This window comes from Lynx canadensis, chromosome X, assembly GCF_007474595.2.
Source record: "Lynx canadensis isolate LIC74 chromosome X, mLynCan4.pri.v2, whole genome shotgun sequence".
NCBI lineage: Eukaryota > Metazoa > Chordata > Mammalia > Carnivora > Felidae > Lynx > Lynx canadensis.
In genome coordinates, this window is record NC_044321.2 from 17,761,729 (window position 1) to 17,785,877 (window position 24,149).

At 45.0% G+C, this 24,149-nt stretch overlaps 2 protein-coding genes across 3 annotated transcripts in view; both read left to right on the plus strand.

The window, feature by feature from the left end:
* MBTPS2 (membrane bound transcription factor peptidase, site 2) overlaps window positions 1-8,928 on the plus strand; it is a 103,025-nt gene extending 94,097 nt beyond the window's left edge. For both annotated transcript variants that reach the window (XR_003966483.1, XR_003966484.1), the window contains 4 exons: window positions 6,500-6,601; window positions 6,743-6,832; window positions 7,613-7,892; window positions 8,814-8,928. The gene's annotated coding sequence lies outside the window, so the exon portion shown is untranslated. The remainder of the gene's footprint in view (window positions 1-6,499; window positions 6,602-6,742; window positions 6,833-7,612; window positions 7,893-8,813) is intronic.
* Window positions 8,929-9,418: 490 nt separating this feature from the next.
* SMS (spermine synthase) overlaps window positions 9,419-24,149 on the plus strand; it is a 53,401-nt gene continuing 38,670 nt past the window's right edge. Inside the window, exon 1 of the mRNA XM_030304653.1 lies at window positions 9,419-9,795. Coding sequence (XP_030160513.1) covers window positions 9,747-9,795 — 49 coding nt within the window. The 5' untranslated portion in view covers window positions 9,419-9,746. The remainder of the gene's footprint in view (window positions 9,796-24,149) is intronic.

Here is a 24,149-nt window from a genome sequence, read left to right on the forward strand (position 1 = left end):
CTATGAGTTCGAGCCCCACGTTGGGCTCTGTGCTGACAGCTCAGAGCCTGAAGCCTGCTTCAGATTCTATGTCTCCCTCGCTCTCTGTCCCTCCCCCGCTCATGGTCTGTTTCTGTCTCTCAAGAGTGAATAAATGTTAAAATTTTTTTTAAAAAATGTGTTAATGTTCACTTGTGGGGTTTTAATGTCAACTGGTATAGTTAGATTGAAACCAAATCTATTTCAGACAAAAACGAGATAACTATTTGTAAATAATTTTGAGAATACGCAAGTTAAGACTAAAAAAAAAACTTCCTGACACAATGAACATATTTGGAAAATAGTAACATCAATATATCCTTAGAGTGTTAGACTTTTATGATTAACATGGTGATATGCCAGGCAATACATATAAAACCAGAAGAAACGTATGACTTAGTGGGGAGGAGTGAATTATCATCTACAATGCACATCTTAAGAATAACTGCTATAGGGGCGCCTGGATGGCGCAGTCAGTTAAGCGTCCGACTTCAGCCAGGTCACGATCTCGCGGTCTGTGAGTTCGAGCCCCTCGTCGGGCTCTGGGCTGATGGCTCAGAGCCTGGAGCCTGTTTCCGATTCTGTGTCTCCCTCTCTCTCTGCCCCTCCCCCGTTCATGCTCTGTCTCTCTCTGTCCCAAAAATAAATAAACGTTGAAAAAAAATTAAAAAAAAAAGAATAACTGCTATAAAACAACTTTAGGCAGATTCTCAGAGCCTGACAGAAGGGGGGTCATGGGACTGGTTGTGTCAAGGGGAAGAAGCTGAAAATGGAGCCAAAGAAGATTTTAAAATCAGAGCTGTGTCAACATGCATAAATTCACTTGCTTTGAAGAAGCTGCAATGGGATTCAGGAACCGGTAAAAGAATATTTATTGTTTTGCCTTTGCATGCCAAAATGTGATCTCTTTTTCTTCTACCCTTTCCTTAAAACAACAATTGTCTGCATGTAGAATGAGTATATTTTAAATGAACCACTCAGTGATTTTTATCTGCTCTCATTTCCAGTACTGAGCGGCAACATGATAGACTAGAAATTCTCCTGACTTGTGGCACCTGGGTGGCTCAGTCGGTTAAGGTTCCGACTCTCGGTTTTGGCCTCAGGTCATGACCTCACAGTTCAGGAGTTCAAGCCCCACATCAGGCTCTGTGCTGACAGTGCAGAGGCTGCTTGGGATTCCTTCTCTCTCCCTTTCTCTCTGCCTTTCCCTGCCTCTCTGTCAAACTAAATAAACAAACTCAAAAAAAAAAAAAAAAGAAAAGAAAAAGAAATTCTCTTTATTTTACAGTCAGACTGACCCACATTCCAAACCTCACTCTGCCACAGACTGGCATGTGGCCTTGAGCAGGTCACATGGCCCCAGTGTCTATGTCTTTAAACGGGGAATAAATTTTGCTGGATTGGAAGGATTAGAAATGACATACTTTACAAATACTTTGGCCCATAGTGGACAGTATTCAATAGTGGAAGTTGGACATAAGAGCAATATAATTTAAAGAAAAGAGCCCTGAATTGGAAACTGGGGTACCAGGATCCAGGTCCCTGGTCCCTGGTTCACTAACAAGCACCTGACCATGGCTGGTCATTCAAATTTACTGGATTTTAGTCCAAATAAGGAAGGAGTGTTGGTTGGAGAGAAACAGAGGTCAAGTACAAGAGCTGACTGCCACGCTGTGGGAACATGGCTGAGCAAGTGAGTGGGCTGTGGCTGACATTGATCTGAGCCTTGAATGATCACGTGTGGGCCTTTCCACTGGTCATAGGAGGTGTTTCAGGTAAGGACAAAGACCCAGGGGACCGGTAGGTAAAAGGGCAAAGCGTTGCCATGCGGCAAAATGGCAGCTCCACTCCAATCCCAGTGCAATCAGCTTCAGGGACTACCTCTGAGTGTTGAGCTGTATCAAATACATTTTAAGATAAATGGACCCTTTGCGGTCTTTGGAAATCTTTTAGCCCTGCCGTAAAGAAATGGCAACTGAAATGGGAGTTGCTCTGTAAGCACCCATGTACTCACCATGTGGACTGGGGCAAAGGAAACTACCAGTTAGACATTAGTCTTAACTCATTAGTAATTCGTAATTAATCCTTCTATGGGGCTTTTTACACACTAGGCACTGATCTAAGTGCTGTACCTCCATTAATTCACTTAATCCTCAGGACAATTGTGTGAAAGAGGGATACTCCCTTCACAGATGAAGAAACAGACGCGGAGAGATGAGATCATTTGCTAAAGGTCACCGGCCAGCAAATGGAAGAATCAAGATTAGGATCCAGGCTGGCTGACAAAACCCCTGATTCTAATCATTCTATGAACTGTCTCTAGAGACTGAGGAAGTAAGGAATCATTCTTACAGAAAAATACACATTTAACTAGCACTGAGAGTTGAGAATTTAGCCGCATCTTCAAGTACGGCTGTACTTAAATGCTTCATTCAAACAAAAAGCCAGGCGTTACTTTTGGACCCAACTACACTCCATTATTTTCTTTGGTAACACTTTTAATTATGTCATTATTTGGGCATAGGCGCTTAGGTAATGCATTGCAATAAATAAGTCTTCCCTCCCCCTAATGTGTCATTCTTTGCTGGAAGTGAGAGGAGAGGAGGAAATGGAGTGGGTTGGACAGCATTTCATGTAGGGGCTTTGTGTCAAGTGGAAGTTCTCTTAAAAGGCCCGGGGTGCCAGTGTGTTAAGCTTCTGACTCTTGATATCTGCTCAGGTTGTGATCTTGTGGTTGTGGGATCCCCAAGTCGGGCTCCGTGCTGAGCATGGAGCCAGCTTGGGATTCTCTCTCTTCCTCTCTCTGTCCCTCCCTCGCTCATGCGCACTCTCACTCAAATTAAATAAGTAAACATTTTTGAAAAAGGCTGGCCTGGTGTATCTTCTCGGGTTGTGTGACAGAGACTCAGGTTGTCAGTTTTCCTTCTAAGTCAGACTTTGTCAAGCTGGGGGAATACTCTGGGGGTGTTCAGACACATCTCAGGGCACTGTGAGTCTGCAGGGGTAAACACAGCAGCTGCAGGGTAATAGCAGGAACTGACTCTCCATGTCTTTGTGTCCTGCATGCTAGGTCTAAAAGGGTCAGCAGGGACAAAAATGAGGATTATGACTGTCTTGAGGAAAACCTGTTTTGTTATTTACTTGTCTTAAATAATTATCCAGAGTTCTACCAACAAACTTCTCAGGGCTTCTGAATAGGCCTGGCACTCTGGGGGGTGGGACTTTGGGTCAAACGATGAGGAATAGAGTGGGGAAATCGCACGGGCTGCCTGTCATCCTCATCTCCCTCCCCAACCTCTGAACCCAGAGAACCTGTTCTTTGCTTGGGGTCCTTTGGGTGTCAAGCATAATGTTCTAGTCCTCAGTTTATTTCAAAGACACAGATATTGAAGGCCTACTGTGTGCCAGGCAACATGCCAAGCACTGGTGAAAAGAGGTGTCCTGAAGGAGCATGGTGCTGAGAGTAAGGTGTGCCTTAATAATGACATCAACATCTTCATCACCGTCTCTACCTACCATTTACTGAATGCTTGTCACATGTCAGATGTTACCCTCTGTGCTTGTCATGTATTTACTCAGTTAATTTTCACAACAGCTCTATGAAGTGGGTACTATTATTAGCTCCATTTTACATTTTACAGAGGTGGGGAAGCAGGCCCAGAGAACTTGATGAACCTGTTCACTGTCACATAGCTAGTAAGAGGTGGGTTAGGAATTCACCCCAGGAATTGTTTGCTGGAGATAGGCAGTAGCTCCAGAGAGGAGGGAGGCAGGACACCCTCTCCAATTTCATACACACCCCGATGGGGAGGGGCACCTGCTGGTGGGAGGCAGGTGGACTCATACATCTTGGCTTTCCGGAGCTGTAAGAAAGTGCAGACATGTTGAGACACAGGCAGGGTTATCAGAGGTGGTACCGTGAAGGGGTGAACAGCCGGACTAGAGAGCCACCTGTCTGGCTTCTAGTCTTGGCTTCACCATTTTCTAGCCATTGAACTTCCTTGTACCTCGGTTAACCTGTTTGTAGAATAGGGATAATTACACCTGCTCCTTAGGGCTATTGTAAGGATTAAGAAAGCATTTGAGACTGAAGAATGCTCTTCTCTGGGAAAACCACAACCATGAGGCTAGTTTCCCAGCAGCCTTCAATTTTGCTCATTTTTGTGAATATCTCACTTCAACTCCATCCCATCTGCCATTTGCTTGAAATTTGCTTGAGGTAATGAAGTTCACTTAAAAATTTCTATATAGCAGGGCTGCCTGTCTGGCTCAGTCAGAAAAGTTAGTGACTCTTGATCTCAGGATCATGAATTCAAGCCCCATGTTGGGCATGAAACCTACTTAAAAAAAAAAAAAAAAAAACAACTTAGGGGCACCTGGGTGGTTCAGTCGGTTAAACTTCTGACTTCGGTTTGGGTCATGATCTCGTGGTTCCTGAGTTCGAGCCCCGCATTGGGCTGTCTGCTCTCAACACACAGCCTGCTTGGGATCCTCTGTCCCCCTCTCTCTCTGCCCCTTCCCTACTCGCAGGCTCTTTCTCCCTCTCAAAAATAAGTAAACATTAAAAAAAAAAAAACTTAAAAAAATTTCCATATAGCTTTACTTTACAAACTTGGTTTAGCTACAAGTCTTTTTTTCTATTTTTCAATTGAGATAAAATTTATATAACAGAATTAGCTATTTTACAGTGAAAAACTCACTGGCACTTAGTGCAGGTACAATGTTGGGCAACAACCAGCTGTATCTAATTCCAAGACACAAGACATTGTCATCACCCCCAAAGAAACCCCGTACCCATTGTCCCCTCCCCCCACAACCATTAACCTCATTTCTATCTCTATGGAGTTGCTTGTCCTGGACATTTCAAGTGGTATCATACACTATTTGTCCTTTTGTCTGGCATCTTGCACTTAACATGATGTTTTTGAAGTTCATCTATGTTGTAGCTTATGTCAGTCCTTCATTCCTTTCTATGACTGAATGATATTTTGTTTATCTCTGCTCATTTATCACTGGGAATTTGGTTGTTTCTATCTTTTGGCAACTGTAAATACAATTGTGTACAAATTTTTGTTTGAACACTTGTTTTTTATTTGTTTGGGTACGTACCCAAGAGTGGAATTGCTGGATCGTATGGTAACTGTACGTTTAAGTTTTTTTTTTTTTTTTTTTAATTTTTTTTTTTCAACGTTTATTTATTTTTGGGACAGAGAGAGACAGAGCATGAACGGGGGAGGGGCAGAGAGAGAGGGAGACACAGAATTGGAAACAGGCTCCAGGCTCCGAGCCATCAGGCCAGAGCCTGACGCGGGGCTCCAACTCACGGACCGCGAGATCGTGACCTGGCTGAAGTCGGACGCTTAACCGACTGCGCCACCCAGGTGCCCCTGTATGTTTAAGTTTTTAAGGACTCGCCAAACTGTTTTACAGAGTGGTCACACCATTTCACATTTCCACCTGCAATTTCTCCATGGCCTTGCTGACGCCTGTTACTTTCTGGCTTTCATAATGTATTTATTTATATCAGAACTATCCTTGTGGGTGTGTAGCTGTATGTATTGTGGTTCACACTGCTTTTTGGTTTTGCAGTGGCACACTCAGTTTTGTGTTGGAATCTGCTGGGTTTTTCTTTAGCAATCCCCATGTTTGGGTGGCACCTCTGTCAGGTTCCGGGCAGCAGCCGGTTTTAACCTCATCCTGAGGTGATGCCAGTATGCAGGCAAAGTTGAGAATCGCTGTGTCAAAGATTCCAAGCCAGTCTCAGTTACATACTTTTTAATCAGAAATTCACATCACGTTTAACTTACTGGGCCAGGCCCACATTTATCTGAAAAATGGTGGGGGAGTGATACGGCTTTCTGACAGCCATTTCAGCCCTAAGAGCTAAGGCCAGAGTTTTGTTTTGTTTTTTTAAGAGAGGAAGTGATTTCACCACAGCTGCACACAGGGGGCAGGGAGGCAGAGTGTCTCCATGGGTCCCAAGTGAACTGCTGAAAACAGAAAAAATAAAACAGTTAAACAAAAGGCTAGTGGCTTTGATGGCAGGTGCAGCTGCTAAGGGCTGCTGGTCCCCACCCCACCCCGCCCCCCACCTCCCTTCACAAGGAAGGCTCGGTGGCCTCTGGGTTCTTACAGCCTGGGAGGTTTCCAGTTAGCACTGTGTTTCCCTGCCACGGTCACCACCTTCCCCTCTTCACTGGAGAGCCTTTTTCCATTTTCTTTTTTAACTTTTTTTTTCCACAGAGAAAGAGAGAGAGAGAGAGAGTGCAAGAGTAGGGGAGGGGGCAAAGGGAGAGAGGAGGGAATCCCAGGCAGGCTCCACCCCATGCTCAGCATGCTCAGCATGGAGCCTGACAGGGGGCTTGATCCCATGACCCTGGGATCATGACCTGAGCCGAAATCAAGAGTTGGACACTCAACCGACTGAGCCACCCAGGCACCCGGAGTCTTTTTCTATTTTTGACTTCCTTTTTCCCTCTAGGTAGTTACTGTTGCTGAGCAGTGTGACTCCGAGTTTATAAAAGCTCTGCTGCAGACGTCCAAGTTGGCCTGACTATGAAGAAGCAGGTGGACTCATGTGAAGGTGAGTTTTGGGTAAGAGTAATACCTAACACAAGTAGCGTTTTGTTAAGAGGATCACCTACGCATTTTTCACTCTAAGTACAGACTTCATTCATGTTATTGTCACTATTGTTACTACCCTCCAGCCATCTCTCGCCCACAGGAACACACCTGGAGCGGAACAAGCGGTTCTCCTCTCCTGGCAGAGACGGACAGCGTGCATCACGGGGAGCCTCGTCGGACAGGACCCCGCGTAGGACTGGGCCTGTGGGAGGGGCTTTAGGGGAGTGTTTAAGGAAGCCAGGTGATCTCTGGATTGGATGCTGGCTGGAAGTGAGGGATTTCCACGGTAGGGGGTCTTCATGCATCTTCCCGAGAAGCAGGGAAGACCAGAGAAAGGCTGTGATGGGTAAAGGAGCAGCAGTCACTCCTATTGGCCAGGATTCGGGGATGTGTGGAGACTGTTGTGGTTTGGACAAGGTTCACTTGTTCTCCGTGTTCGGACAGGATTACAGAGTGGTCTTGTTTTTGTCTTGTCCCATCCTGGTCACAGAGTGGCCTTGTCTGATGTTGGTGTTCTGAGGAATTATTTATGTTCATCGGAAGATGGCCTGGGCCAGTTCCCATATGGCAGGGGCTGCTTTTCTGTGTCAGACTTCACTTTCAGCCAAGAGCAGACAAGGTCAGGCCAGAGGATATGAATCCCTGATATCCACATTTTCACCATCACCAAGATTTTGATTAGGAGGTTGTTTCAAGAGTGCAGGCAGTGGGGGGCTTGGGTGGCTTAGTCGGTTAAGCGTCTGACTCTTGATTTCAGCTCAGGTCATGGTCTCGCGGCGAGTTGGAGCTCTGTGAATTCGTGGGGCTCTGCGCTGGTGGCTTGGAGCCTGCTTGGGATTCTCTCTTACCCTATCTCTCTGCCCTTCCCCCACTCGTGTATGTGCGAAGTCTGTCTCTCCCTCAAAAATGAATAAATAAACATAAAAAAAAGGGTGCAGTTTGGTAAATTTCTCCTGCTTTTCTGTTGCAGGATATGTTGCTGAATTATCTGGTGTGACAAAAGCTGCACAGGATACACTGGTCAATTGTAACACAAACAATTCCCACAAACAAAATGATTATTCATCCTGTAACAGGATTTATCCTGGCCTCCAAGCCAGGGGCCTAGCTTATAAAACCCAGACAATGAGAACACATTCCAGAATCCAAATAGGTACTCACAGCCCAGTTGGAGACGTTTAAAGAGGCCTCAAGATCTTGGTTCCTGTTCATGACCTACCTTTAATAATCTTGCCAGGATTCTGTCATTGGTAGGTAATACACTACATTGTGAGCATCTTTACAATAACTCCTAAAATTACCTCAACAAGACGGCTCCATTTCAAGGCCCATTTATCTCTGATGTTGTGCTAACGTCGCGAAGCATTGTTGTTAAACTCCACGTTTGTTACAGCTATCCGATGAGCTAATGGCAAAGCAACTCAAGGAATTTCATTTCTATTTCACACCTTGCACAAGCAAGGTGAGGCACTTACACTGGCCACTGCTGCCTGCACCACAGGACACAAGCTGCTGAGCAGGACTGGCTACATAATTTGCAGGCTCAGTGCAAAAGGAAAACACGGGGCCCCTTGTTCAAAATTACTAAGAATTTCAAGAAAGTGAGAGCAGAGAAACCAAGTGCAGGGCCCTTCTGAGCGTGAGGTCCTGTGCCAACTCATAGGTTACATGCCCTAGAGGCCCACCCTGCCACTGACTGGCAAGCGGCCCACTTGAGACCTTTGGAGTCCTACTGTTCCTGCAGTGTGACAAGGGACAACTGTATCCCCCTGACCTGACTCCAGAGGAGTGGCAAGAACTGGAGAATATCCCAGGATGAAAGCAGGAGCTGCAGACTAAGCTGTAGAGACTGAAGGGTGAGACAACAGAATAGCTCGTGAAATTGAGAACCTGGGATCCCAGAAGAAAGGAAAACACGCAGAGCAGCAAACAGGTGGCTGTGGGTGGGAAAAGGTAAATGCAAGTGGTAAAAAGAAAATCTAGTTCTTAATGGGATAGTTTGTAAAGATCACTTATGAAGACACTGCCCAGTTCCTTGTAGAAAGGTGAAGGACTCAGGAAAATAGCCACTAGGGACTGCTTGCAGGAGAGGGGAGTTTAATACCTAGGTTCTTCCTGCTTTTACGGGGGTACATGAGTTCACTGATTTAAACTTTGTCCTGCTTTTACAGCAATTCCTGTGGAGCTTCCGGACGCCCAGAGACTCACAGAAGACTGATGGGATGATGGAGTCATTTGCCTAGTAATACTGTCAGTGGAATAAAAGAGGGCTTCAGTGCGCAGAAATTGATGTTCTCTCCTTTGCCACATCGTGTTGAACACCAGCCATAAGCCCCAACTCAAAGACAAGCCCACAACGGAAAGGTTCACTGCCTCGAACAGAGGCATCCGAAATGGTGGAGCAACTCTGAAATCTGTAATTAAATCAACATTAACAGCCTTATCCTCCGACCTGCTTCTCCACCATTCCCATTTTTCATGCAAACGCAGGTAACTTAAATACCCAAGAGATTTCTCTTTGGTTCTGAAATGCAAACCGACCCTTGCTAATAATAATGGCAATAATTCTAATGGGTTTAACTGTAATATTCGAAGAGTTAAGGAAAAAGCGGCAGTACTTTTAGACTACAGGGTGGATACTAGCGCTTGATTTTCTGGACTTGGCCAGGAAATAAGAGGGGCCCTGGCTTGGGGGATGGTCTGGGGGAAGTGTAGGGGGTGGGCCCCCCGGAAGTCGTGCTGCGCTGTTCAAACCTAAGGTGACCTAACGGATGGCGGGAGCGCCCGCCCGATCTTCGGCGCGGGAGCGGCCATTGGTGACGCACGCCGGGGAGCACGGCGCCCACGTTTCCACCATTACATTAGCGAGGCCCCACACCCTGCGCTCTAAGTTCGGTGCTGCTGGCGTCCTCGCTTCCTCCCTCTCGGAGGCGGGCCCGACCCCGCCCCCGCGCCCCGGATCGCTCCCGGCGGTCCCTCCCACCTCCTACCCTCGGCCTCCCGGGCGCGGCGCACTCCCCGCCGGCCGCAGCCTGACACGCCGCACGGCCCCCCAGTCTCCCGTGGCCGCCTCCCCCAGGCATGGCACAGGGCCTCGCCTCACTATGGCAGCAGCACGGCACAGTACGCTCGACTTCATGCTCGGCGCCAAAGGTGAGGGCGCGCGGCCGCCACCTGCCCGGCCCCGGCGCGGCCGCCCCCGCCGGGCCGGGGCCAGCGGGGACCAGGCGGGGCGCGCGCCGCGGGCCGAACAATGCGGATGGCCCGCGCGGCCCCGGCGTCTCTCCCGCTGCCGCGCCGAGCGCGCTGAGGGGCCGCTTGGACCGGCGACCCGGCGGAGGCCGCGCTCCTGGTCGCACCGCGCTCGGTCCCCGCTGCAGCGTGGGGCCCGGAGGGGCCCCTTCCCCGCACCCCTCCGCCGGCGGCGCCGCCGCCCTTCGAGGCCCGGGTCGCCCACCCGCGCCCCACGCGGGCGTGGTCGCCGCTGCGAGGGTCCCCTTTGCGCCGCGTGGCTCGGGAGGAACACCCCCCACGTCAGCGGGCCCTCGTTGGGGTGGTGGTGCAGGGGCGGGGGGGGGGGGCGTGCGCCGCGCGGGGCCGCCCGCGTGACCTTTTCCTGTTCTCGGAGGCGGGTAAATTCCCTGCACCCCGGGGCGCGGGGTCCCCTCGTGGGAGCCGCGCGGCGCTTGCAGAATTCTTTAGCAGACTGCGTAGGAGACGGGTCCCGCGGAAAGAGACGGGGCGGGGGGGGGGACGGGAGGGGAAACGATGATTCTTGCTGGGGGGGCGGGCGGCGAGATCTGGGCGCGGGAATTATAACTCCCCCAATCGAGGAGGCTTGGAACACAGAGCCGGCCACAACAGAGAGCTGGAAAGTTGGAGCTGTGTGTAGGAATTAGGAAGGGGAAGGGTATTTTGCATGGTTTCTCTAGGTGCTTCTCGTGTGTGTTGGGGGGGGAGGGGTAGGACTGCCAGCCTTTTTTCTGGTGGCTTTTAAACCTTTAGGCGCTGCAGACTTGAATCAGCGCTTCCCGTACATTCCATTTGTAGCGTCTCATCCGTATCTCGCCTTTTCACCGTTTTCCTCAAATTGGATGGAGCAACCTTTTCGGCTCCCACTTAAAACCTTGACTTTCTCACTTTCTCTTTCCTTGAAATTTTGAATACTCACTTTGCGTTTCTCTCCCCCAAGTTTAAAGGCTTTCCAAAGGCAAAGATTTAATTAAAAAACAAAAAAAACCTTTCAGGGTTAGAAGCAAGACCTAGGTTTGCATCTTTCTTGATTGACTCTGCATGTGAATTTGGCCTTAGGTCTCAGCCTTTCCGAGTATTCCCTTCCCGGTGGTTAAGAAAAAAAAAAAGTGGGGGAGGACGGTGCACACTTTATAGAGCTTAATGTTAAGGGAGTTGCTGTAAAACATACAAGGTTGTTAAGTAATGTCCGTGTATTCGGGTGGTTGGGAAGTGGAGAAAACAAAGCATTTTTTAGTTCCCGCATTTCTTAGTTGAGGGTATAGAGAAGGGATACAAATGAGAGAATCAGGAGATAAAATGGTGATTGGGACCTGCAGCTAGTGTGGTGTATGAGATAGCTAAGGTTTTGTTGAGTGATTGACCTGCCAATTTTAGGGATTAGTGGTTACTGAAGGTTCTTGCATACTCAGTTTAGAGGTGATGTATGAGCTTGAGGCCTGAGGAAGAAATAGTGGTTCAGGGTCATCCAGTTGCTTAGAGGTGAGTCTAGGAAGTGTCCTTGGTAGTAAGCATTTGTGAACACTCACCTGTACTTAGCATGGTTTTTCTAGGCTTTAAGAACGGTAATCTCAGGAGGAGGCTGGAAGATTATGGCATTCTCTCCATCTGTTGTCCTTGCCTGAAGCCTTAAACAGCTTTCAGCTTCATTCAGGTGTTCTATGTTGAAATGATGGCTTACAATGGGCATCTGTGTTCCGTTGTGAAAGTGGGGGGAAACCTTCACCCTATGAAGAAAATGAAAGAGAAATTTATTATTATTTTTTTTATGTAGGCTCCACGCCCAACATGGGGTTTGAACTCATGACCCTGAGATTAATAAGAGTCACGTGTTCTACTGACTGAGCCAGCCAGGCGCCCCAAGCAAGAGAACTTTAACACTTGGGGTTGATACTGGCTAGAGAGGGAGAGAACCATAGACCTAGAACATAGGCATATATCACAGTTTAGAAGGGAGCTGGAGAAACTGGAAGGTTCTGAGCTGGCAAGGTGTGTAAGTGGCATCTAATTAAAGAAAAAAAAAATCCTAGCCAATTATCATTAATTCTCAATCTGTTGGTCTTAAAGATGAGAAAGTTTTGTGTTTTTTTTTTTTTAAGTTTATTTGTTTATTTTGAGAGAGAGCTCATGTGTGCGCATGCGAATTGGGTAGGGACAGAGAGAGGGAGAGAGAATCTCAAGCAGGCTCTGGCTGTCAGCCTCGGGGCCCGATGCAGGACTCAAACTCATGGTTCTTGAGATCATGATCTGAGCCGAAATCAAGAGTCAGACACTAAAAATGACTGAGCCACCTAGGCACCCCAAAGATGAAAAAATTTTGATGGCAAGCTGAAGAAAATTCTAGGAAGAAATACTACTAAAGAGGGAGGTGTGTATGTATGCATCTTTGTTAGTTCTTGAGTCCCTACAAAAGTGTTCTGGGAGTAAGAAAACTCTGATTCTTATTGTATTCCCCCATCACTTGATTTGGGGGGAGACCTGTCACCCTTGCTGCCTGTAGGTGTATACACATGGAAAATAAGGGGATTTGGCTAGAGTAGGATCTTATAAGTTCTTATTTTCATAATTTATGTTTATTTATTTTTTAGAAAGAGAGAGCGCAAACTGGGGAGGGGCAGAGAGAGAAGGAGACAGAGAAAATCCCAAGCATGTTCCACCCTGTCAGTGCAGAGCCTGATGCCAGGCTCGAACTCACAAATGGTGAGATCATGACCTGAGCTGAAATCAAGAGTTGGCCACTTAACCAACTAAGGCACCCAGGCACCCCCGTTCTACTTTTCATTTAGGGGCACTAGGTGAGAAATCTACCACCTGTGTGTGACGTCTCCAAAAACATTTATTTTAATTGATAATGAGTCAAAAGGCATTAGTCTTGGCATGGTGAGTACTGGATGTGACTCAGGAGTGAGTCAAATGCCTGTGGAGCCTGGATTCATGTTCTTTTTCCCATTTGTCAGTAATCCTTCCTAATGCTCGAGTTCCATGATGTGATTTTAATGGAATTAAACTTGAACCACTTAGTTATTACATTGCGATTCCATATAACTTAAGAGTGCAAGCCAGCTGGTACCCAGCAGCCACTGGGCCACTAAGGGCAATTATAGGTTGGGCCTGGTGGTGTCTCTTTAGTGTTGTGGCTGATGACATAACTCAGGAAATTTTAATTTTTGCTAAAAACAAAACTTCATCTTTGGTCATCTTGTCAGTAAAGTATTGGACTCTTGAACCCAGAAAATATTTTATGATTTCTCAGCTGAGGCGAACAAGAACCAACATGTCCCATGTTTGTGTGGTTTAAGCATCTCTGGGCTGGCGGAGGACACATGGTTTTTGTTCCTAGTCATAGACGCTAGGCAGCGTCTGAGAAGAGCTCCACCCTCTTTCCTGATGAGGGTCAAAGGCACAAAATAAGAACCCCTACCTTGGTATACAGAGGTGAGTGTGGTACACATGGCCTCTGCCTGCCCCGTTAGAGCCAACAGTCTTCTAGCTGGCTGGTCAGCCCTCAGGTCTAGCAGTTCCATGCCTCATTTCTTCCCCTGAGCTGGGAGTGTCTTTGAAGGCAGGCCCCAATGTCTGTATCCTGGACACAATTCTGGTACATACTAGATGTTTAGTAAGTGTTAAATGGACCCGATTGATGTTATGGTAAAGATTGAAAGCTAGTTCAAGTACCCTAGGGGAAAACAAGGCACACATTATGGGTCCTGAGTAAAGAAACCTGTCTGATGCTGTTATGTTCATGTTTGGACCGCTGGTCTCTATATAGGGACCAAAAGTGACTTGTGTTAATCCAATTCAGAAATTAGTTTTATAACAAAGATGTTGTTTAGTAAATTAAGAACAGAAGGCCGCTTGGGGATTATAGGCTTGGCCAAAAAGGTTTAGGGTAGGGGTTCTTCTTTTGTGCCTTTGACCCTCATCAGGGAAGACTGTGGAGCTCTTCTCAGAGTAAGAATTTGCTATATATTTTTTTTAAGGTTTATTTATTTAAGCCCCCTCTACACCCATCGTGGGGCTCGAACTCATGACGCTGAGATGAAGAGTCTCATGCCTTTCTGAGCCAGCCAGGCGCCCCCTCAGTAAGAATTGTAAATGCATAAAGTAACCTAATTACTTTAAAATATAATTTTCAAAATAAAAAAAATCCCACATATGTAGCATAGTAATATATGCTTCTTCAGTAGCATACTAAATAACAGTATCTGGCATCAGGCCTAATAACTTCCATAATTTCGAGGTAGAGCTGAGAAAGTCGCTATTTCAACTGTGATGTAAGAAAAAGCTGTAATGATTTTATTGGTGACAATAGCCCAGTATAGTTGATAGGTGGTTTTACAAGCATAATTGAAGAAAATGCTCAGTTTCAACTAGTGTAAATGAGGATGCATATTTTTTCTCATCTAAGTTAACAGACCCCCTGAATTTTATCTACTGGCCCCTGGGGAGTCCAAAGCTCCCTGGTTCAGAGCCCCTACAAGCTGGAGAGAAAGGAGACTGTCTTTTCTGTGTAGTTTCTTTTAGGCAGAGTAGGTTTCCACTCAAGGCCAGAGCTGTAAGCAGATATCCCTGGTTCCTCTTCAAGACAGACACCCTTTGAAAACATAAAAGCCAGTATTTATTAGTTGCCTCCTGGGCTAAGCATCGCCCTAAGCGCATTACACGTTATTTTACGTAATCCTCACTACAACCCTGTGGTAGGTCCTGTTATCCCCATTTTAAAGATGGATAAATAGGCCCATTGAAGTTTTTCACCTTATAAATGTGGTAGCTGGGATTGAAAGCTTTGTCTATTTGATTCCAAGGCCTTTGTTAATTCCACAACTGCGAAGCCTCTTAGTTTGAGGCTGTGATTCCCAACCCTGTCTCCCCCCACCCCCGTGCTTTCCTGGGGGCATTTGGCAGTATCTGGGGTCATATTTGGTTATCATGAGTGGGGAGGCCAGGGACGCATGCTCAACACCCTACGATGCACAGGACAGCATCCCTCCTGCCCCCAACATTGACACCCCAAGACATCAGTGGTGCTGGGGTAGAGAATCCCCGAAGTAAATTTTTAGCTAGGTCATTGCTGTAATCCAGGTGACTGATCTGGTTCTTTTTGGAAGTCTCCATTATACACACATGAGTAGTTCTAGAGGGAGGGAGGGTGTTACCTTCCTCCAAGGTTTGCCCTGGGGTTGGTTCAGAGCAGAGGGCTTGGCCAGCATTTCCTACGCAGCTGAGCCCATTGGCTTCTGGTGATCTTCGCTCCTTGATTTCCTGAACCTTCCATCCATTCTTGGAGCTCCCACTCTTTCCTTGTATTTGTTAAGTTGCTTTCAGGTAGAAGCATATCGTCTTTTGTGGTTGAAACCCCAAAAAATCCAGTTTTGATTGCTACTATTTATTGTTCAAGAGGAGAAAACTTTCCCCTTTGTCTCAGCATTATCATTCCTCTTATCCTATCACACTTTATCTACCATTGTGATAACAACACCCCTGCCCCCTCAACACCGGCTTTAACAATGAAGCCTTGAGGGGGCTGATGACTGGGAAGAGGGGAGTGCCTGCTTGGGTCCTTTTCTAGATTGGCCAAATCATGGTCTGGGTTGGGGGGGGAGTTTCTGGAATTTGCATTTTTAGCCAGCTTCCTTCCACTAATTCTGATGCTAATTACGTACAAGAACCACTATAATAGGATCCTCATTAAAACAAAAAACTCTTGTATCAGGAACCTGGGACATCCCCCAATCTCAGGCACCAATCAGCCAGTTAAATCCTGTGCATTCTACCTGCTACACCCAATTCCTTGCTCAGCCATTTTCCTAGCTACACTTCTTGGCCACATTCTCCCAGTTTGTCTCCATTTTGGGGACGGGCTTGATCGCCAGAAACTCAACAGATTCCTTGTCCCGTTTCTCATTTAAAAAGCCTCCAGTGTGTCCTCATCTCCTTGTGGCTAAAGGCGGAACTCCGTATCATCCCTCAGTTCTCCATTTCTACTCAGTTCTCCCTCCCCCAACACACATTTGAGTCTCATGCTCCCTGTGCTTCCAAGTAGCTGGGAGGCACCCACACTAGGAATTGAACAGCTCTGGGTGAGGTATTTTTTGTCCTTTAGGTATTCTTTCAACTTGAATGTTGTTTGCAAATGTTTTATGGACTGTTTGGGGGAGGTCTCTGGAATCTCTCTTCCTTTGGCACACTCTTACTTTGTTTTTTTTTAAACTCTTTTTACCCCAACTCTGCAAAGATTCTTAATTGCACTAATGAAGCTGTATTTGACTCCAGGCTGAGTAATTGCACATTGCTGGGAATTAGTTTTGTGAGCTTGCCATTAAAAAATTGTATAAACCATAATGAATCTTTTTAGAGTGTAGTTCCAAAGTTACACCCATTTTTTTAAACCTGTAGAGGTAGTGTATGGTAAAATTACTTTGTGCTTTATCTCAAGAAGCCTCATCTAGTTATTTGGTGGTTCTCTATCATAATTTTAAGTGCTGTGGAAGAGATAACACCTGTTTAAGAAATTGACTCCATAATCCAGGCATTAGGAACAATCTCCAGTCCACCTAATGAGAGGTGCATTTTCAAGTACTCTGAAGTCCTGCGTGTGACATTTGTTAAGGATAGCATTTTCCAACTTAGTAACCAACAGTGGACACTTTGTGTGACATTTGTTAAGGATAGCATTTTCCAACTTAGTAACCAACAGTGGGCACTTTGTGTTTTTTTGAAGGGGGAAAGCTGATTTTAAGTTGGCTAAAATTAAGATAGAAAATGTATGCATCATGTATGGCAAAAACTTAATATTTTTAACAAACAACAAACCAAAGGTCTTATGACTAGACACTAGTATACCGTTAAATAAAATCATATTTGGGTAATATAGAAAAAAACATACAAGTGGCATAGAAGTATACATGATGGTGTTCAACCCAACAAGGAGAGAAGCAAATAAAAATAGAATGTTTTTTTAACTTCCCAGATTGGAAACTGAAAAAAAACTTAAGATATTAATTGATATTTACATTAATTGATATTTAGGGGCACCTGGGTAGCTCAGTTGGTTGAATGTCCGACTCTGAATTCAGCTCAGGTCATGGTCACAGGGTTGTGGGATCGAGCCCTGTGTTGGGCCCTGTGCTGAGTGTGGAGCCTGCTTGAGATCTCTCTCTTCCCTTTACCCCTCTCCCCTGCTCTTCCCTGTTCCCGCTTCTCACTTTCTCTAAAATATATTAAATGAGCATAAGAAATTCGTCTAAACATAATGGAAGGTTTTGCAGTGCATGAGTTAGCAGCTTGGAAATCTTTGCATCTAAATATAATGAAATGGGCTGTATTTGAATGGTCACACAGGACTTTGGTACTTTGTTGGGAGATGGACGGAACAAAGTGCTGTGGTCTCATAGCTTTGAAAAGTTAGAGCTTTTGGTGTCAGGCTCTGTACCTGGGTAGGATTTGGAATTATGGGCTTTGTCGTTTGAGTTGAGACCAACGCGGTCATACTAATCCTTGGCAGGTAAGGATTGGTTAGAAAGTTCCTGGATTGTGGCTGGGCATCTGTTTAAAAACGTGTTCAGTGAAGCTGTTCCTGAGTTTAGTATCTGGAGTCCCACACATTCCAAGCGTTTTAATCCGCCATCTCACTGCACTTGTAACCCAAGCCTGCTGGTGTGTGCTGCCACTCCAACCACCATTTCATGGTAGTTTACTTACAGGCTCAGTTCTTTTTGAAGAGTCGGGAAACCTCCTCAATTGAATCTTTAAACCAAGTATGTAAACCATGGCACAAATGCTCTTTGAAACCCTTACAACTAGGCACTTCTCCAGACCCCAGGAAAAACAACTCAGGGGCCCTAAATTGTGGTGGGCCTGGATTTCATTAAACTGATACTGTCATCTGAGCTCTGGAAGGAGCCACTGAACTAGTGGCCATGCTTGCGATCAATTGCATTTATATGCCAAGCAGTACACCCAAAAGGAGCTGGGAAGAACTGGTAGCATGTTCCAGAAGACCCTCTGGGTTAGTTTCACATGCACCTTAATTTCTCCCTCTGCTTGAAGGCGCTAATGATACCAAAATCCCACACACTGTGTTGTTGGGTGGGATGTCCAATAAAATGTTTGGAAGAGTGTCAAATGATACATAAAACACCTAACACTAATTGCAATACTGAGTACTTTGAAATTGTGCCAGTGGATAAAGATGCTCAGTTATAAAGACCTGTGAATTTAACTTACTGAAAGAGAAGGCAAGTTCTGCTGGCAAACGAAGAGGCAGGAAGTAAAGCATTGGCATGTGATTTGAAGGTTGGTCTTTATTTAAAGGAGCTCTTTAAGTTAAAGCAGAATTTTTAAGGAACACTCTTGAGTTTTAAGGTATGACGTGTTTGTGTTGCATGACTATATTTCCTTAGAATGGACATTTCTCCAGTGAGAATCCTGAAAAATTTCTAGGACCTATTGTATCTAATATTTATTTATTTTTGAGAGAGAGAGAGATAGAGAGACACAGAGTGTGGGTAGGGGAGGGGCAGAGAGAGAGGGAGACACAGAATCCGAAACATGCTCCAGGCTCTGAGCTGTCAGCACAGAGCCCAGTGCAGGGCTGGAACCCACAAACTGAGAGATCATGACCTGAGCTGAAGTCTGTCGCTTAACCGACTGAGCCACCCAGGCGCTAAAGACATTGTTGTGTTTAAGACCATGTCAGCTCACACAGCTCACCAGCTCACGCTTCTGCTCAGGTCATGATCTCACGGTTCTTGGGATCCAGCCGTGCATTGGGCTCTTCATGGGATCCAGCCGTGCATTGGGCTCTGTGCTGACAGCATGGAGCCTGCTTGGGATTCTTACTTTCTGGGATTCTCACTCGTTTCCGTCTCTCTGCCCCTTCTGCTCTCTTTCTCTCCAAAAAAAAAAAAAAAAAAGAAAAAAAAAGAAACTGCACGACTGATATGCTAATGGACATTCTTAATTTCTAGAGGTGAATATATAAGTATCTTAAACTTGGTACAGGGTGGAATGCTTTTTTAAATTATTGAAGTATAATTGATGTATGATATTAGTTTCATATGTACAATGTTTTGATTTTATATTTATGCATTGTGAAATGATCAAGACCATAGGTCTAGGTAACATCCATTACCATACATAGTTAACAAATTTTTTTGTGATGAGAACTTTCAAGATCTGCCCTCAGCAACTTTCAACTATATAATGCAGTGTTAACTAGAGTTACCATGCTGTGCATTACATCTCCATAACTTTTTAAGCATTTTGTGAATATTAAATTGTTAATAGAGCTCTTGTGTTTTTTTCTTTGATAAAGAATCTGGCTTTACTTGAAGAAACTGCAGGAGCTGTTCACGTAATGGTTTATGTGTTTGTCTTTTTACATAATTTTTTTGTTTTGAAAATTATTTGCTCATTTTAGCCTATGTGCAAGATATGTAGGGAAATATAAAGAGGGGAACCCAGATCTATAATACTATTAGAAGTAGATAACCACTGTTGATGATTTGCTGTATGGAACAAATTACTTATTCTTGTCACAACTATAATTGAGGAAAGACAACATGATGTTGTGATTAAAAGCACTGGATTTTGGACTCAAAACTCACTGAATTTGAATCCTGGATCTATAACTTACTAGCTGTGTGACCTCAGGCAAGTTCTTGACCTCTCTGTGCCTTACTAAGCTGGCGTTAATAGCATTCAGTCTTGCCATTAAGTACAATGCTAGCTTTAGGTTTTTTACGCTCTTTGCCAAGTTGTGGAAGTTCCCCTCTGTTACTGCCTTTTTGTGTGTGTGTTTTTGATGTATCATTTTCTTTTTTTTTTTTTAATGTTTATTTATTTTTGAGACAGAGAGAGACACAGCATGAGCAGGGAAGGGGCAGAGAGAGAGGGAGACACAGAAGCGGAAGCAGGCTCCAGGCTCCGAGCTGTCAGCACAGAGCCCGACGCGGGGCTCGAACTCACGAACTGTGAGATTGTGACCTGAGCGGAAGTCGGACGCTTAACCGACTGAGCCACCCAGGTGCCCCTGTGTGTGTGTTTTTATTTTGAATGGATGTTGGATTTTGTCAGATACTTTGTCTGCATCAATTAATAATGTGATTTTTCTTTAGCGTCTTATTATATATGGTGGATCACATTGATTTTTGTTTTAATATTGAACCAGCCTTGCAAACCTGGAATAAATCCCGCTTGTTCATGGTACATAATTATTTTTATTTATTGCTGAATTCTTATTTGTTAATAATTTGCGAAGGATTTTCGTGTTTATATATTCATGAGGGATATTTGTCTGGTCTGTAGGTTTCTCTTTGTGGATTGTCTTCGTGTGGTTTGGTATCAGGATCATAGTTTCATAAGTTAAGCATTCCTTATCCGTATTCTGTAAGAGATTTTGTATAGAATTGGTGTTACTCTTTAAATGTTTGGAACTCTCCAGTGAAATCATCTGGCCCTCAAGATTTCTATTTTGGAGTTTTCAAATTACAGATTCAATTTCTTTGATAGTTATAGAGCTATTCAGATTATTTCATATTGGTGAGTTATGGTAGTTTGTTTTTTTAGGAATTGGCCCATTTCCTTTTAAGTTGCTAAATTTATGTGTGTAGAGTTTGTGGGATTCCTTTATTCTTTTGGTGTCTCCGGGTCTGTATTGATATCTCTCGTTCTGTTCCTAATATTGGCAATCTGTTATCTTCGCTCCTTTTTTTCTCTTGTCAATCTTGCCTAGAGTTTGTCATTTTTAGTGATCTTGATAAAGAAATGGCTTTTCGCTTCATTGATTTTTTTTTCTCTGTAGTTTTTCTGTCTTTAATTTCATTGATTTCTGCTGTTATCTTTATCTCCTTCTGTTTACTTAGGGTTTATTTTTCTCTTTTTCTATGTTCTTGAAGTGGGAGCATAGATTAGCAATTTGTGACTTTAAAATGCTGACTAGTACTCTTTTTTTAAAAAGTACTTTTTAATACTTATTTTTGAGAGAGAGAGAGAGAGAGAGAGACACTCAGTGTGAGTGGGGGAGGGGCAGAGAGAGAGGGAGTCACAGAATCCCAAGCAGGCTCCAGGCTCTGAGCTGTCTCGGGGCACGAACTCAGGAACTGTGAGATCATGACCTGAGCCGAAGTCAGTCACTTAACCGACTGAGCCACCCAGGTGCCCCTTTGACTAGTACTCTTAAATATTGTCATTCTCCAGTGCAGCTTCTCTGTTAGCTGCTAATGTTACTTCTATGTATTCCTTAAAAAGCAGGGGTCCTAGTTATATAGGTTATTAGCTGTTATTCCCACCCCCCCCCTTTTAATAAGTTGCCAACTTGAATGGAGGAAGTATTCATATTATTCTAGTCTCAAATTCTAAGAACGTCACTTCTGGAAATTCAGGTTGTAGAATTACAGCTGAGTGTCCCTATGCCTGTTGGTTAGGAATTTAGAGCTGGAAAAGACCTTAGACTAGGGGTCAACAAAGTTCGGCCCTTGGGCACATCTTGCTCTTCTGGCATCCTTTGTTTGGCTTCCTGGTGACTGACACAGCCCTGATTTGGCCTGCAAAGCTTGAAATCTTTACTGTGTGGCCTGTTATGGAACAAGTTTGCCCGCCCATGTCTTTAGACCATCTAAGTCCAGTGACTTGCTTTAGAGCCATCTGGAAAAATATTCAAGCACTGATTCCCAGCAACACCCCTCCCCCCATGGCCTTTCTGTCATCTGGAATCCATCATAGTACACACCCCTCTCGTTGTCCAGGGAGTTTTTGACTTGTGTCCTTTGTCTTTATCTCTGTGGCATTTATGGTTCCAGCACCTCCTGGGTGCTGAGTAATCTTGGAGGTTCATTCTGGAGGGTGCCATCCTGAATGTTGACTTTGCTGAGTGTGCCCTGGCCAAAGCCGGAGGAAGAGAAGGTGCCGGAGGAAGAGACGGTCCTTGGGTTGCCTCAGGGGCAGCTTTGATATAAATGTAATTCTTTTGATAACATGAACTCCAAACTGCTTTATCTCTAGAAATACTGTTCATTGTTGATTTGCAGTCTGGCATGGAAGCTTGGGCATAAGCCCTAGAATTGTTTGTAGAAATCTAACTGGGGGGGGCGCCTAGGTGGCTCAGTCGGATGAGTGTCTGACTTTGCCTCAGGTCATGATCTCAAACTGAAAAGTCACACTTAACCAGTATCAAAAGGAGTATATATGGCTTCCAAAGAAATGAAGAAGATAAAAGCAAACACTCAAAAGGGAAAAACAAATTTAAAATTCATAAAACAAATTAAAAATATAAGGCAACATTAAAAATAGCATAAAAATATGACATTTATAATAAAAGTGTTAATGATCATGATAAATATAATGGAATCTACTCCCCTATTAAAAATTAAGATTCAGGGGAGCCTGGGTGGCTCAGTCAGTTAAGTGGCTGACTTCGGCTCAGGTCATGATCTGAGGGTCCATGGGTTTGAGCCCCGCGTTAGCCTCTGTGCTGACAGCTCAGAGCCTGGAGCCTGCTTCACATTCTGTGTCTCCCTCTCTCTCTGCCCCTTCCCCTCCTAGTGCTCTCTCTCTCTCTGTCTCAAATATAAATAAACATTAAAAAAAATAAAAGGAAATATAAATGGTTGATAAGACACTCTGCCCACCTAAAGTTAGCGGGAAGAGAGCTGGATATTCCTGGTACTGGCTAAGTGTTCCTGGATAGTAGAATCGGCAATCCCACAGTTAGTACTTTGGGGAAGAAATCTGGTTTTCCTTCTGGGTGGAGCTGAAGGAAAGCATTGCTGTCTGACCTTGGGCCAGCTTGTAACCCATTTTCATCTCTCTGCTTTGTGAGATGAAGGGGTGGTGGCAGGTGGCCACTGGGACCTTTCCACTCCTCACAGTGGACTGTGGATGGCAGTTGTGAACTGAAGGTGAGGGCTGGTTATTTTTCTTGGTCCAGGCGCCTTAGGTTAAATCTTCTCCTGTCCTCTAACCTCAGACTCTACAAGTCCCCTCTTGCCACCTTGCTCATCCGTTTTATGCTGCAGCTGGGTCTGGTTTCATCTCATTTTGGGGGCTTCTAACCGTTGGGTTGAGTGTGGCCCCCAGAGAGGGCTTTTTGTGGTCCTGGCCTCTTTGTGTCCTCTGCCTTGGTGGTCTTCTCTCTTCCACAGCTCTACCCCAAGTTGACTACTTCCTCTTTGAAAACATGGACTTTGGACCTTGTGTTGCTCAAATGATGCCTTCTGGGAGAGGTCAGGTGGCCAGATGTCCAGCATCTCATGACCACAAATTGTTCCATTCTCCCCATGTGAAAGCCAGGCTTTTGCATAATCTCCCCTTTCTGTGCCTTACTTGATAACTCTTGGTCAGCCTCCCATGTGGGCTAGGTCAGAATGTGGGCATTCTCTGGGGGTGCTTCCCTCTCTGTGCTCACTGAGGCTTGTGGGTTGTGGCTGATTTGAAGACTCCTTGTGGGGGAAGCGGGTGTACCAGGAAGAAGAGGGTACAGTATTGGGTTCCAGAATAAAGAGGGGTTAGGATTGTGTCTCATAAATTATATTTTTATGAGCGCTTCTTTAATTTCATAAGGAGATTAGTTCATAAGGCTCATGGAGAGACGTAGAATGAGGCTCTTGCCTCTTTCCAGTAAGTGTTGGGGGTGACGGGAAATGCCTCTTGAACTGTTCTCTTGCTTTCTTGCTCTCTTGCAGCTGGGAAGGGAAGGCAGGGCAATGAAATAATTAGCAACATATTTACAGTATGCCTAGTGTACTGTAATGTGAGTTTTAAGAAATAGTAGTTGTGGCCAGTACTGTAAACAGCCTCATGTGGGTTTCTTAATGCACATTTGTGTGAAAAGAGCTTGGGTGTCATTTCTGTGTTGTGTTGTATGGTTGTCAGTCTAATGTCAGTACTTTTTTTTCTTTCTTTCTGTAGCTAACTTTTCCTTGGTTTGGTTCTCTGTGAACATCAGAAACTGCTCGGAAAATAACCCCCCCAAATTGTCATTTGTCCCTTTCTGTGTTTTGTGGCCCTATATCACTGCTATGATTTTTAAATTTAAAAGAATTTTTAAAATATTAATTTATTTTTGGGAGAGCGCAAGCAGGAGAGGGGCAGAGAGAGGGAGACAGAGGATCTGCGCTGACAGGCTGATGTGGGGCTCGACCTCGCGTGAGGTCGTGACCTGAGCCTAAGTCCTATGCTCAACCGCCTGAGCCACCCAGGTGCCCTAAGCATTTTTTTTTATTGATGTGTAATTGATGTTAAGTATTAGATTTAGG